Source organism: Bufo gargarizans, chromosome 2, assembly GCF_014858855.1.
Source record: "Bufo gargarizans isolate SCDJY-AF-19 chromosome 2, ASM1485885v1, whole genome shotgun sequence".
Taxonomy (NCBI): Eukaryota; Metazoa; Chordata; class Amphibia; order Anura; family Bufonidae; genus Bufo; species Bufo gargarizans.
In genome coordinates this window covers 4,823,446-4,835,720 of record NC_058081.1, presented here as the reverse complement: position 1 = coordinate 4,835,720, position 12,275 = coordinate 4,823,446, and the positions used below count along the sequence as shown (strand labels likewise).

Genomic DNA, 12,275 nt, shown 5'->3' with positions numbered 1-12,275 from the left:
CCTGCACTGTCCGACAGTTACATATTTTTCCTGTGACCGCCTAATGCACCTCCAGCCACAGAATCCAAAGTTCTTTGCTGTCAGGCTAATGCCTATTGCCTAATTTTTGGGGCCTGTAATGGCCAACAGTTTTATTTTTTATCTCTTGCCACATATTCACACCCCTGTCTCACTCTTCTGCCTCTCACGGTGGAGTATGAACCACATTCACCATAAGGACCATCTAATGTCACAGGGTCATGTGACTGTGCCCCCCACCTCGTACTGTGCGCCTCACCCTGTACTGTGCCCCCTTATATTATGCATTGTGCCCTCTTACCACACCCAGTGCAATGCCCCTAGACATTCCCTGTACTGTGCCCTCTTATACTCTTTTATCAGTCACGGTATGGCGGTGTTATCCGGTCACAGTGTAGAGATGTTTTCCGGTCAATGTATGGCGGTGGTATCCAATATCTGGATGACCATAACTGTATCGCTTTCTCTGCCCACGCCATACTTTTTTAGACCTAACAAGAGCGGGAAAAATATGCAGATTGCGATGCTAAGGACCTTTGCGCCACAGTCTGTGTTAGAAATACGCCTAACATAGACGTATTTCCATATAATAAATGACCACCTAATTGTATTATTATTTGGGGAGGGCTAATATCTTTATATTATATAGATTTTAGTGTATTATACTGTGCCCTGTATTTCCCAGTAGAAAATGATCCTTGGGAAACACAGTCCTCATCCCTGACCACCAGGACCAGTTAGCGCTCTGTCAGTACATGGCGACCTCCATTCTCCGCCACGCTGCTCCGATGTGTACTGGTGCTTTTTCTGACACTAGGGCTGGGTTCACAACCTATTTTTGCCATCCATTTAATGCACACCAAAAATGTGTGCGTTAAAAGATGCCTCAGACTGATGCCGTACAGTTCCATGGTAAAAAATAAAATAAAATTACTTTAACATATGCATTTTTTTAATGGACTCTGATTAAAATACATTTTCTTTGTGGGAATTTTTGCCAATGATCCCCCTCTGGTATGTCACTGTCCATGTTGTGGGACTATTTCTGTACTTCTAGTAAGTGTTTGCTGGCTGCTAATATGACCTGAAGATTTTTCAGGTTCGCCTTCCATTAAAGTGAATGGAGCCCGCCACGAACGAGTGGTTTGCGAACATTTGATTGTGAACGCTTGTTCGCGTTCGTGAATCGTCCCGGCTGATGTTTGTCTATCACTAAAAGGACTAAGGAACTGCTAACTGGCTGAAGTAAAATGGGGAGGATAGGTTATTTTAATAAGTGGTAAAGCAGAAAGACAAGGAAGCCAATTCATATGACACATAGAAGAAAGGTTACTCCAGTGTTTTTTAAGTGCCTGCTTAATATCGGTATTACTCAAACTGTAAATCATAGGGTTGAGCAGCGGGGTTACTACAGTGTAGAAGAGGGACAGAAATGTCTTTGCATTTTGCTTGCGTGGAAATACATAGGTGGTAATAAGGGATCCATAATATAGAGACACCACACTGAGATGGGCACTACAGGTGGAGAAGGTCTTCTGCCTCCCGGTCACAGAGGGGATCTTCAGTATGGTGAAGATAATGTACACATAGGAAACTATTATTACTATAACAGGACAAATAGCAAGGAAAATAACCAGAAACAAAGTCTCCAATTTCATTGCAAAAGTGTCTGAACAGGAAAGCTCCAGTAAAGGTTCCAAGTCACAGAAGAAATGGTCAATGATATTTGGCCCACAAAAATCCAAACGACTAACTGTAAAATAAATCATTAACATTGTAGCTAAAATCACCAGCCAACACAATGAAATGGTTCTTACACAAAATGTGAGGTCCATGACCAAGGTGTAATGTAGAGGGTTACAGATGGCCTGATACCGGTCATAGGACATCACGGTCAGGACAAGACATTCTAAGGCCTCACTAGCTGAAAAAAAGTAATATTGTGTCAAACAAGCAATAAAAGACACAGGACTCCCTTCATACAGCACAATGTGGAGTGTGTTAGGTACGATGGTGGTGGAAAGCATAATATCTGTGAAGGAGAGCTGTGTGAGGAAGAAGTACATAGGAGAGTGGAGAGATCTGCTGGAGGACACCACCAGAATGATGAGGAGGTTTCCACATACACTCACACAGAAGATTATCAGAAGCAAAATAAAGAAACAAAGATTAAAACTTTGTATGTTCTGAAATCCCAAGAGAAAAATCTCAGTTACTTTACTAAAATTGTAATGTTGCATATTCAGGGAAAGGAATTTCCAAAATTGTTCTTAACTGTAACAAAGAAAATGTAGTTAAATATAACAAACTGCTGAACAGTCACGTCAGTATCATTAATCATTCACAAGTAGTAAATAAAATTGGAGTCTAAAAAACATATATGAATGACACATACAGTAACACAGTTACATAGTATATAAGGCCAAAAAAAGACATTTGTCCATCCAGTTCGGCCTGTCATCCTGCAAGTTGATCCAGAGGACGGCAAAAAAAAACTGTGAGGTACAAGCCAATTTTCCCCACTTAAGGGGGAAAAATTCCTTCCCGACTCCAATCAGGCATCAGAATAACTCCCTGGATCAACGACCCCTCTCTAGTAGCTATAGCCTGTAATATTATTATGCTCCATAAATACATCCAGGCCCCTCCTGAATTCCTTTATTGTACTCACCATCACCACCTTCTCAGGCAGAAAGTTCCATAGTCTCACTGCTCTTACCGTAAAAAATCCTCTTCTATGTTTGTGTAGAAATTTTCTTTCCTCCAGACGCAGAGGATGTCCCCTCGTCACAGTCACAGTCCTGGGAATAGATGGATGATGGGAGAGATCTCTGTACTGACCCCTGATATATTTATACATAGTAATTAGATCTCCCCTCAGTCGTCTTTTTTCTAAAGTGAATAACCCTAATGTTGATAATCTTTCAGGGTACTGTAGTTGCCCCATTCCAGTTATTACTTTAGTTGCCCTCCTCTGAACTCTCTCCAGCTCTGCTATGTCTGCCTTGTTCACAGGAGCCCAGAACTGTACACAGTCCTCCATGTGTGGTCTGACTAGTGATTTGTAAAGTGGTAGGACTAAGTTCTCATTACGGGCATCTATGCCCCTTTTTATGCAACCCAATATCTTATTGACCTTGGTAGCAGCTGCCTGATACTGGTTTTTACTGCTTAGTTTTCTGTTTATTAAAATTTCTAGGTCCTTTTCCATGTCAGTGTGTTTTACCATTTAGTATGTACGGGTGACTTGCGTTATTCCTTCACATGTGCATAACCTTACATTTGTCAGTGTTAAACCTCATCTGTCACTTCTCTGCCCAAGCCTCCAATCTATCCAGATCCCTCTGTAGCTGTATATTGTCCTCTTCAGTGTTAATTACTTTACACAGTTTAGTGTCAAATGCAAAAAAGAAAACATTTTACTATGCAAGCCTTCTACAAGATCATTAATAAATTTATTGAAGAGAATAGGGCCCAATACTGACCCCTGAGGTACCCCACTAGTGACAGTGACCCAATCTGAGTGTGTACCATTAATAACCACCTTCGGTTTTCTATCATTGAGCCAGTTACTTACCCACATACAGACGTTTTCTCCCAGTCCGAGCATTCTCATTTTATATACTAACCTTTTATGAGGTACAGTGTCAAATGCTTTGGAGAAGTCCAAATATACAACATCTATTGATTCGCCGCTGTCAAGTCTAGAACTTACCTCCTCATAGAAACTGATTAAATAAGTTTGACATCACCGATCCCTCATGAAGCCATCCTGATATGATGTTATTTGCTTGTTTTCATTGAGATCCTCCAAGATAGCATATCTTAGAAAACATTCAAACAGTTTACCCACAACAGTTGTTAAACTTACCGGCCTATAGTTTCCGGGGTCTGTTTTTGCACCCTTTTTAAATATTGGCACCACATTTTCTATGCCCCAATCCTGTGGAACACTCCCTGTCAGTATAGAGTCCACAAATCAGAAATAAGGGTCTGGCTATGACATTACATAATTCTCTTAGGATACGGGGGTGTATGCCATCTGGTCCTGGCGATTTGTCTATCATAATATTTTTACGTCACTGTTGTACTTCTTCCTGGATCAGACAGGGCACTTTAAATGGGGAATTTACTTTTACATTCTGCATTTCATCTGACAGTTTATTTTCGTCAGTGAATACAGTGGAGAAAAAAATATTTAATAGCTTTGCTTTCTCCTTGTCGCTCTCTGCATCTCCCCCCCAATTGCTCTGTAGAGGGATGACACCAGTGTTTTATAAAAAGCGAGTAAAGAGATACTATTTAAAGTTTGTGCATATTCTTTGTTTGCTGACAAGAATCAGTTCGAAAATATTAATTACATATATTTACATAAGAAATAGTAAAATGGTTAAAATGTAAAAAAAACTATTTTATCATTAGAAATGTTCCTGCTTAAAAAAAAATCAAATTTTGGATCTCTGCCAAAAAAGTAATGCTGCTTACAAGAAATAAGTAAATGACTAACACAATGGTAATAATAGTAGCGCAAAATAAACAGAAATGCACGATAACATATTGCACAGTATAAAACAATGTAATGTTATACAATATACTGCATTATATACCATATAATATTCATTGTATGGAACCAAAGATATTTAGAATTTTTTATCATAATTTTAATATAATTTACCTTAAGTACTAGAAAACATGGGGTGATAGTGACCAATATTTATGGCATGCAGCTCAGAAACTTAAGAAACATGATTGGTATAAAACCCTAAAATTCTGAAAGAAGTTCTTCTCTTGGTTTATTGAATATGAAAGGATCTTGTAGGAAATCTTGGAAGATGTTCTTTCTTAATTCTTACATTTATAATGGAGTAAAATGATTTGTCCTAGCCCATAGGCAAAGACTCAATGATGCTATTTAGCCTTTTTTATATAGGAATCCAGTTACATTGTGTAGCCACGGAAAAGCCATGCTGCTCCTCGTGGGAGATTGTCTCCAGAGGAGAAGGTTTATTTAATAGTTGCATCATTAATGTGAAGCTCACAGTTAACCCTCAGTAAACACATGGACATTTGTCTTAAAGACCAGGTTTTTTAAAAAATAAATTTATCATAACTTTTCCTTTAAAAAAGTATTTTTCTCTACGTCATTTGCGGTTTGGTTGGCATCTGGGGTACTCCCTGATTCTCCTCCTTAATAATACCTAGCCATTCTCTAGTTATGCCCTATGATTTCTCCCCCCCCCCCCCTCCTCTTGTGTGTCTTCCTGTCTCCCCCCCTTATATGTCAAGTTTGTCTAGAATTATTGGCGTATACATCATTAGTTTGAGGCCTTATTTAGCCCTTCAGGGCCTTTGTTTCCGTTGACTTTTTGTCAGCTGACTGTTTGTTATTCAGATACGTGCTTATACCTTGTCCTTTATGCTGTACTGCGGTTCATGATTGCATGTCGCAATGTATCTTTGTATGCGGTATGTATACTGCAATTTGTGTTGTTCTCTTATGATTGTAATTGATAATTATAATAAAATCTTATTGAACCATAAAAAAGTATTTTTCTAAACTGTATTCCATTAGATTTTTGTATTTTTTGTTATGGTATAAATTAGGGACAAGCAAATCAATACTAAATGAATCCAATCTGTTATGAACTTTACAAAAATTCATTTACCAAACAAATTGAAAGATTTTGTGATTTGCTTCGTATATACCGCACCCAGCCTCAGTTTGCTGTGGAAAAAAACATGAGGGAAGAAGAAAATGGAGGATCACATGACATTGACAGGAAGTGAGGGAGGATGCCTTGCCCTGATTGGCTCAGAGGCTAAAAGTCTTGATCATCCAAGTAGGAGGCAGTAGGAAGTGCTATAGCGTGTTCAACTTCTGGCAAAGAATGAGTGTGTCTGCAGTGTCTGCCAGAGAAAAGGTTACAGAGTATGCATAGCCAGAAGCAACTATTGTGGTTTTATAGGGACACTAAAGGGAAAGAATAGGGAAAAATAGGAAGATATAATTGTGTAGATTTTAAGGCATTTGATCAGGGAAAGCTTTGAGGGAGTGAGGAGCTGGTCACATTGGGCTTTAGCTGATTGCTGCTGTAGCAACTACGACTCAGACTAGTTGTTATATATTACAAAACGAACCCCGATGCAGGCTGTCTAGTCTATTGCCACATTTATCTTGTTCATCTGCTGCACCATTCATACTTTATCTGTTACGTTACTGATTCAGTTACTTTTCACTATGGCCAACAGATTGTTGCCTGAGCCCCACCAAGGAACAGGCAGTGGCACAAATGCAGCATTATCCGGCACAAGTAGCAGCAGAAGACGGGTGAGTAGTCGCAGCTGCAGTAACCGGCCAGAGCTGTCACTGTCATCCAGCGGTCATGTTTTGACCAGCAATCCAGCAGTACTGGAACGGTTGACTCACTCTTCAACATCATCTCAAGTGACAACAGATACACACATACACACAGCCAGGAATTGGTGGGTTCTTCTGACATCACACTTAGTGCCATCACCTGTCCTGAACCTGACTCTTGCTTTTGCTGCTCCTTCTGCTAGCCAAATAAGGTATGCCGCTTCCTCTGCTCTGCTTTTCAGAGGGGTGAGCTTCCTGATTATAGTCAGTAGTTACAGGCCAGCACATATTTGGAGGAGAGGTCCGCTGCAGACTCCTCTAGGTGTGCAACTACTGATGAGGAAAGTGGGGTGGGAGGACATGTTGCGAGAGGTCAGGGACATGCACAAGAGACAGGTGAGGGTTATGTTAGAGAGGAACAAACCAATGTACTATAAATGTAGTGGATCGCGGATGTGAGCCGGGTGAAGAAAGGACACTGTCATCATGAGCAAGCGATGGTGTTAGCATGCCTGATAGACAGCAGAGTGGAAGCGTGCCCATCAGAGAGCAGGGTGCAAGCATGCCTATGAGAAAGCAGGATGGAAGCAGTGGGAGATCAGCTGCCAAACGCGGGAGGGGTACACCATCTGCTACTAAGAAGACTACCTTTGAGGAACCCTCTAGCTGTGCATCGGTTCATAAAAGCATCATCAGGCAGGCATCACTCAGTGGTGGAGAGAAAATGGCATACTCTGCAGTGTGAGAATTTTTCAGCAAGTCGCTGAGGGACATTACCATGGCAGTAAGCAGGATAAGTCGGCAGAAGGTGAGGCACAGCCAGGGTGCTAATGTTGGCACAACCGCCCTGCATCAACACTAGTGTTGAGTGAATGGAAGCATCTCAGGTGGAATTCCATCTAAAGTTTAGGAAACATTTGATTTGTCATGAATCTAAATTTCCTTGCTCTTTGTGGTAGCGAATCTGTATTCCTAAAATGGCAGCTGTACATGTTACAAAGGTAAAGTAAAAAGCCTGAGAACCCCATATGACCCACAATGCCGTGTATCCAGCCAATCTGCTGTTAGCCATCCCCTTGTCATGTCATAGCCCTATAAAAGCCTCATCCCTTGCTTTTTCCACCATTTCACTCTGAGCTGAGCATAGGGAGAGACGTGGCAAGCACTTAAGCGCTAGGGACAGTGCTGAAAACTGGTTTAAAAAAGAATATTGGAGAGGGTGAGTGCAAGGACAGTGCAGGGAGACTGCAGGGAGACTGTAGGGAGACTGCAGGTTGGGTTTATTTCTGTGTGCAGCATGTAGACAGTCACACAAGGTATGGAACAGTTTTCAAGTCTGTTTTATGGAACTTAGTGACAGAGAAGCACATTAAAATGTCCTTCTCTTTCCAGAAAGGTGCTGCACTGCCATTGACGATTTATAATGTAGCATCTTTGCCAAAAACAAATTTGGACCTAATGTCTAATGTGTGTTCAAATATGCAAATTCCAAAAACTGCTTTCTCAAATGTAAAACACAAGTTGTCCACCTACTATGTGATTGTTTACCCCCTTCCCCCCAACACCAACACTTGAACTGTCTGGAGGTGCCCTGACACAGAATTTAGTTTAGGATTTCAAACTCTATCCTGTGTATTGTAAAACACACGTTGCACACTTGTATTCTGCATTGCTATATTTGGGGAAAAAATAATAACTGTCTGGAGATGCCTTGACACAGATTTTGTTCTAGTTCTAGTCATGTTTAAAACTATACCTTCTGTATTGTAAGACACAAGTTGCACATATATGAAACATCCAAAGTCAATTTGCATAAAACTTTGTTTCAACACTGTATGGAGTGAGCGCTCCGTACAGTATTAGAATGTATTGGCTCAGATGAGCCTAAGTTATTACTTTACATAATAACTTCAGAAATTGATTTATACTGTAAAAAAAAATTCCCGATCTCGGGTTCGGTTCCAAGGTACCACTTCCCGAGTTAGGGAAATGGCTTTTTACAGTATAAATCAATCTCTGAAGTTATTATGTGAAGTCTCGCAAGGCTTCGATTTGTTTATCTCTAGTTATTACGTGAAGCCTCGCGAAAATTTGCGAAGTAATAACTTCAGCTCATCAGAGCCAATACATTCTAATACTGTATAAAGTGCGTACTCCGTACAGTATTGAAACTATTTTTTTATGCTAATTGACTTCGGATGCTTCATCCGAAGTTGATTTGTTCATCCCTTATTGCGATCAAGAGCTTAAAAAGGAAGGGGAGGCATAGAAAGAGCAAAAATTCATAAAGATCTATTTTCTTCAAAAAATATCTGTAGGAGATTGTTATTTACAAATGTTCAGAGCAATTAGAGCAAATAGAATTCTTAAAGAATCACAATTCATTTTTTTCTTATCTTTTTGCTTATCTCTTGAAGGACTACTGTAAGAAGTATTGCACTACTTCAACACATGTATCGGCATCACAGGCTGTCATGGGAAAATAGAGCCGGCCAGCAAAATGAGCAAGGCTGTTCTCCTCTTTCCTGTTGTCATTCAGGTAAGATCACTAGGCCAATTAGGTCTCAACTGCCTCTTATTTAACCTATGAAGACCTCACTGTATGGCTGGTCTTCATTTTTAATAGCTGTGCGGTACTTTCAATGTTTTATGCTGGCTATACAATGCGGTCTCTATTAGGCTGAGTTCACACTTCTGTCTTTTGGTCTGTTTTTTCGATCAGTTATTGTGAGCCAAAGCCAGGTGTGGGTCAAAAAAACAGAATAGATGGAGATCTTTCCATTATACTTTATCTCTGACTAGGCTTCACTACTGGTTTGGGCTCAAAATAACTGATGGAAATTAGTGATGAGCGGCAGGTGCCATATTCGATTTCGACGAAATTCGCGAATATTCGATAGAATATTCGTTTTATATTCGTCGAAATCGAATATTCGTCATTATTCTTGTTATCGCGATTAATATGCGATTTAAATAATCGAATTTCGATTTTAACTTAAAGGCTACGCTCCTATTGAAATCGCAATTCGATTTTTTCAAGTTATAATAATCGAATTTCGATTTTAACTTAGCACTGCTATATGCCATATTAGTTAGCCTAATATGGCATATAGCAGTGCTAAGTTAAAATCGAAATTCGATTATTATAACTTGAAAAAATCGAATTGCGATTTCAACGTAATTCTCAAATCCGACAGTACATTCTAGTATATGGAGATGTTCCCATGGTGATGGGGACGCTCCATGAGCATGGAAGTCGGCAGAAACGGCAACGGGCACTGACTGGAGCAGCCAGGAAGCCAGGAATCCAAAGGACAGGTAAGAACAACTTTAGGGAAGTGGGAAAGAAAAAAATATAACAATTAAAAAAAACAAAAAAAAAAAAAAAAAACGAATATTCGAAATATCGAATTTATATCACTATATTCGAAATATTCGCGAATTAGCGAAGTGCCGATATTCGCGAAAAAAATTCGATATTCGAATATTCGCGCTCAACACTAATGGAAATAACTGATTAAATAACTGAAGTGTGAACTTGGTCTTAGTTAAATAAAAGGCATCTGTGGCCTAATTTTCTATGCGATACTCTACCACAGCACAATTGAAACATGTGGTTATACCCTTCTAGTAGCCAGAACACATTGTCATCATCGTCACCATCAATATCAGCTTTCACCCACTTAGACTACTTCTCCTCCAGTCCATCGTCAACTATTTATAATATAATGTGTGGGCATAAAACAACAATATGCATCCAGTAATCTGCTTGTGTGACAACTAAACTACTACCTGGTCAAGATGCTGGTGTTGCTGTTGCTGCTAGAACACTTAGTAGATTCTACTGCTTTTAGGGAACTGATGTCATGTGCTCATCCTCAAGGAAGAATATCTAGTAGCTGCCATTACTTCTCAAAAAAGCCATCCCTGCTTTGTACTGTCATGAGGCAGAGAATATGGCCCACTCCTTGGAATGATTGCTATGTAGCAAGATGCACACCACCATCAACACATAGAACACTAGGGCAATAGCCGACCTCCCCCAGGGCCCTCTCTATCGGGTCACAGGTGTAGGAAATGCCGAGTGGTATAGTGCGGCCTATAATGTCTCTTTATGTGTGTAACACAACAGTGCTCCTACCTGGACACGGCTGGACCTCTGGCTCCGAAGCAATAAATACGGTGAATAATTGAGGGATTTAAAGAAATAACTTGAGGCCAGACCTTGAGATGAAGTTCAATGGTACCTTTACTTGAATAAATGTTTCTCCAAACAGTTTCAGGCTTTGTCTTGGTTCCAGCAGGCTTTAGCATTAAACTAGCAGGCAAGCTCAACTCTGCCCTATCCTTCTCTCACTCTGCTGTACTGACAAGCTGACTTGGTGTCTTTATTTCCTCTTTATGCTGCACTTCACTCGTGTAGTCAGACTTATGTTCAGCCAAAAAGTAGGTTAGAATCCTGGCAGCTCCAAAATGGAGTCTCAATCAGAACAAACCAGAACTGCCCCACTTCATTCTTGTAGCAAGCAGGACTGGCCCACTTCTGCCTAAAGGGGGGATAATTGAATGATAGGTTCCATTCTCTCTAAGGATAGCTCTGCCAGAAACCCTGCCACCTGCTGGTGAACCACATTACATGAACAATTACATAACAAGATTATGAATGCACATTGTGGAGGACCTGGAAAGACATACAGTGCCTTGAAAAAGTATTCACCCCCTTGACTTTTTTTTTGTATTTTGGTGCCTCACAACCTGGAATTAACATGGATTGTTTGAGGATTTGCATAATTTAATTTACAGAGCATGCCCACAACTTTGAAGATGTATTTTTTAATTTTTAATTTTTATTGTGACAAATAGGACAAAATAACAGAAATGGTCAATGTGCATAACTATTCACCCCCTACAGTCAATACTTTGTAGAGCCACCTTTTGCATCAATCACAGCTCCAAGTCGCTTTGGATAAGTCTCTATGAGCGGTTGCCACATCTTAACACTGGGATTTTTGCCCATTCCTCCTTGCAAAACTGCTCCAGCTCCTTCAGGTCGGATGTTTGCGCTTGTGAACAACAATCTTTAAGTCTGACCACAAATTTTCTATTGGATTGAGATCTGGGCTTTGACTAGGCCATTCCGACACATTTACATGTTTTCCCTGAAACCAGTCAAGTGTTGCTTTAGCAGTGTATTTGGGGTCATTGTCCTGCTGGAAGGTGAACCTCCGTCCTAGCCTCAGATCACGCACAGAGTGGTACAGGTTCTGCTGAAGAATATCCCTGTATTTAGCACCATCCATCTGTCCCTCAACTCTGACCAGTTTCCCAGTCCCATCCCCAGAGCATGATGCTGCCACCACCAGGTCTCACTGTGGGGATGGTGTTCTTCGGGTGATGTGATGTGTTGGGTTTGCACCAGCCTTAGCGTTTTCTTTGATGGCTGAAAAGTTCAATTTTAGCCTCCTCAGACCAGAGCACCTTCCTCCATACATTTTGGGAGTCTCCCGCATGCCCTTTCACAAACTTCACAATGTGCCTTTTTGTTTTTAGCTGAAAGTAATGGCTTTCTTCTGGCCACTGTGCCAGTATCGTCCAATGCACAGATCCTCCAGTCTCTGCTGTGGAACTCTACAGCTCCTCCAGGGTCACCTTAGGTCTCTGTGCTGCCTCTCAGATAAATGCCCTTCTTGCCCGGTTCGTGAGTTTTGGTGGGCGGCCGTCTCTTGGCAAGTTTGCTGTTGTGCCATGTTCTTTTCATTTGGTTATGATAGATTAGATGGTGCTCCTGGGAATCATCAAAGATTTGGATATTTTTTTTATAACCTAACCCTGACTTGTACTTCTCCACAGCATTGTCCCTTATTTGTTTGGAGAGTTCCTTGATCTTCATGGCAGTGTT

General features: G+C 40.6%; 1 protein-coding gene across 1 annotated transcript; it reads right to left on the bottom strand.

Moving 5' to 3' along the window:
• Window positions 1-1,250: 1,250 nt before the first annotated feature.
• LOC122929204 (olfactory receptor 11L1-like) lies at window positions 1,251-2,258 on the bottom strand. The gene has a single exon (XM_044282710.1). The coding sequence runs from the start codon at window positions 2,256-2,258 to the stop codon at window positions 1,251-1,253; it is 1,008 nt and encodes a 335-aa protein (XP_044138645.1).
• Between the last annotated feature and the right edge of the window lie 10,017 nt (window positions 2,259-12,275).

Coding starts and splice junctions, on each gene's coding strand:
- LOC122929204 (XM_044282710.1), bottom strand. CDS start 2,258: ATGCAACATTACAATTTTAGTAAAGTAACTGAGATTTTTCTCTTGGGA.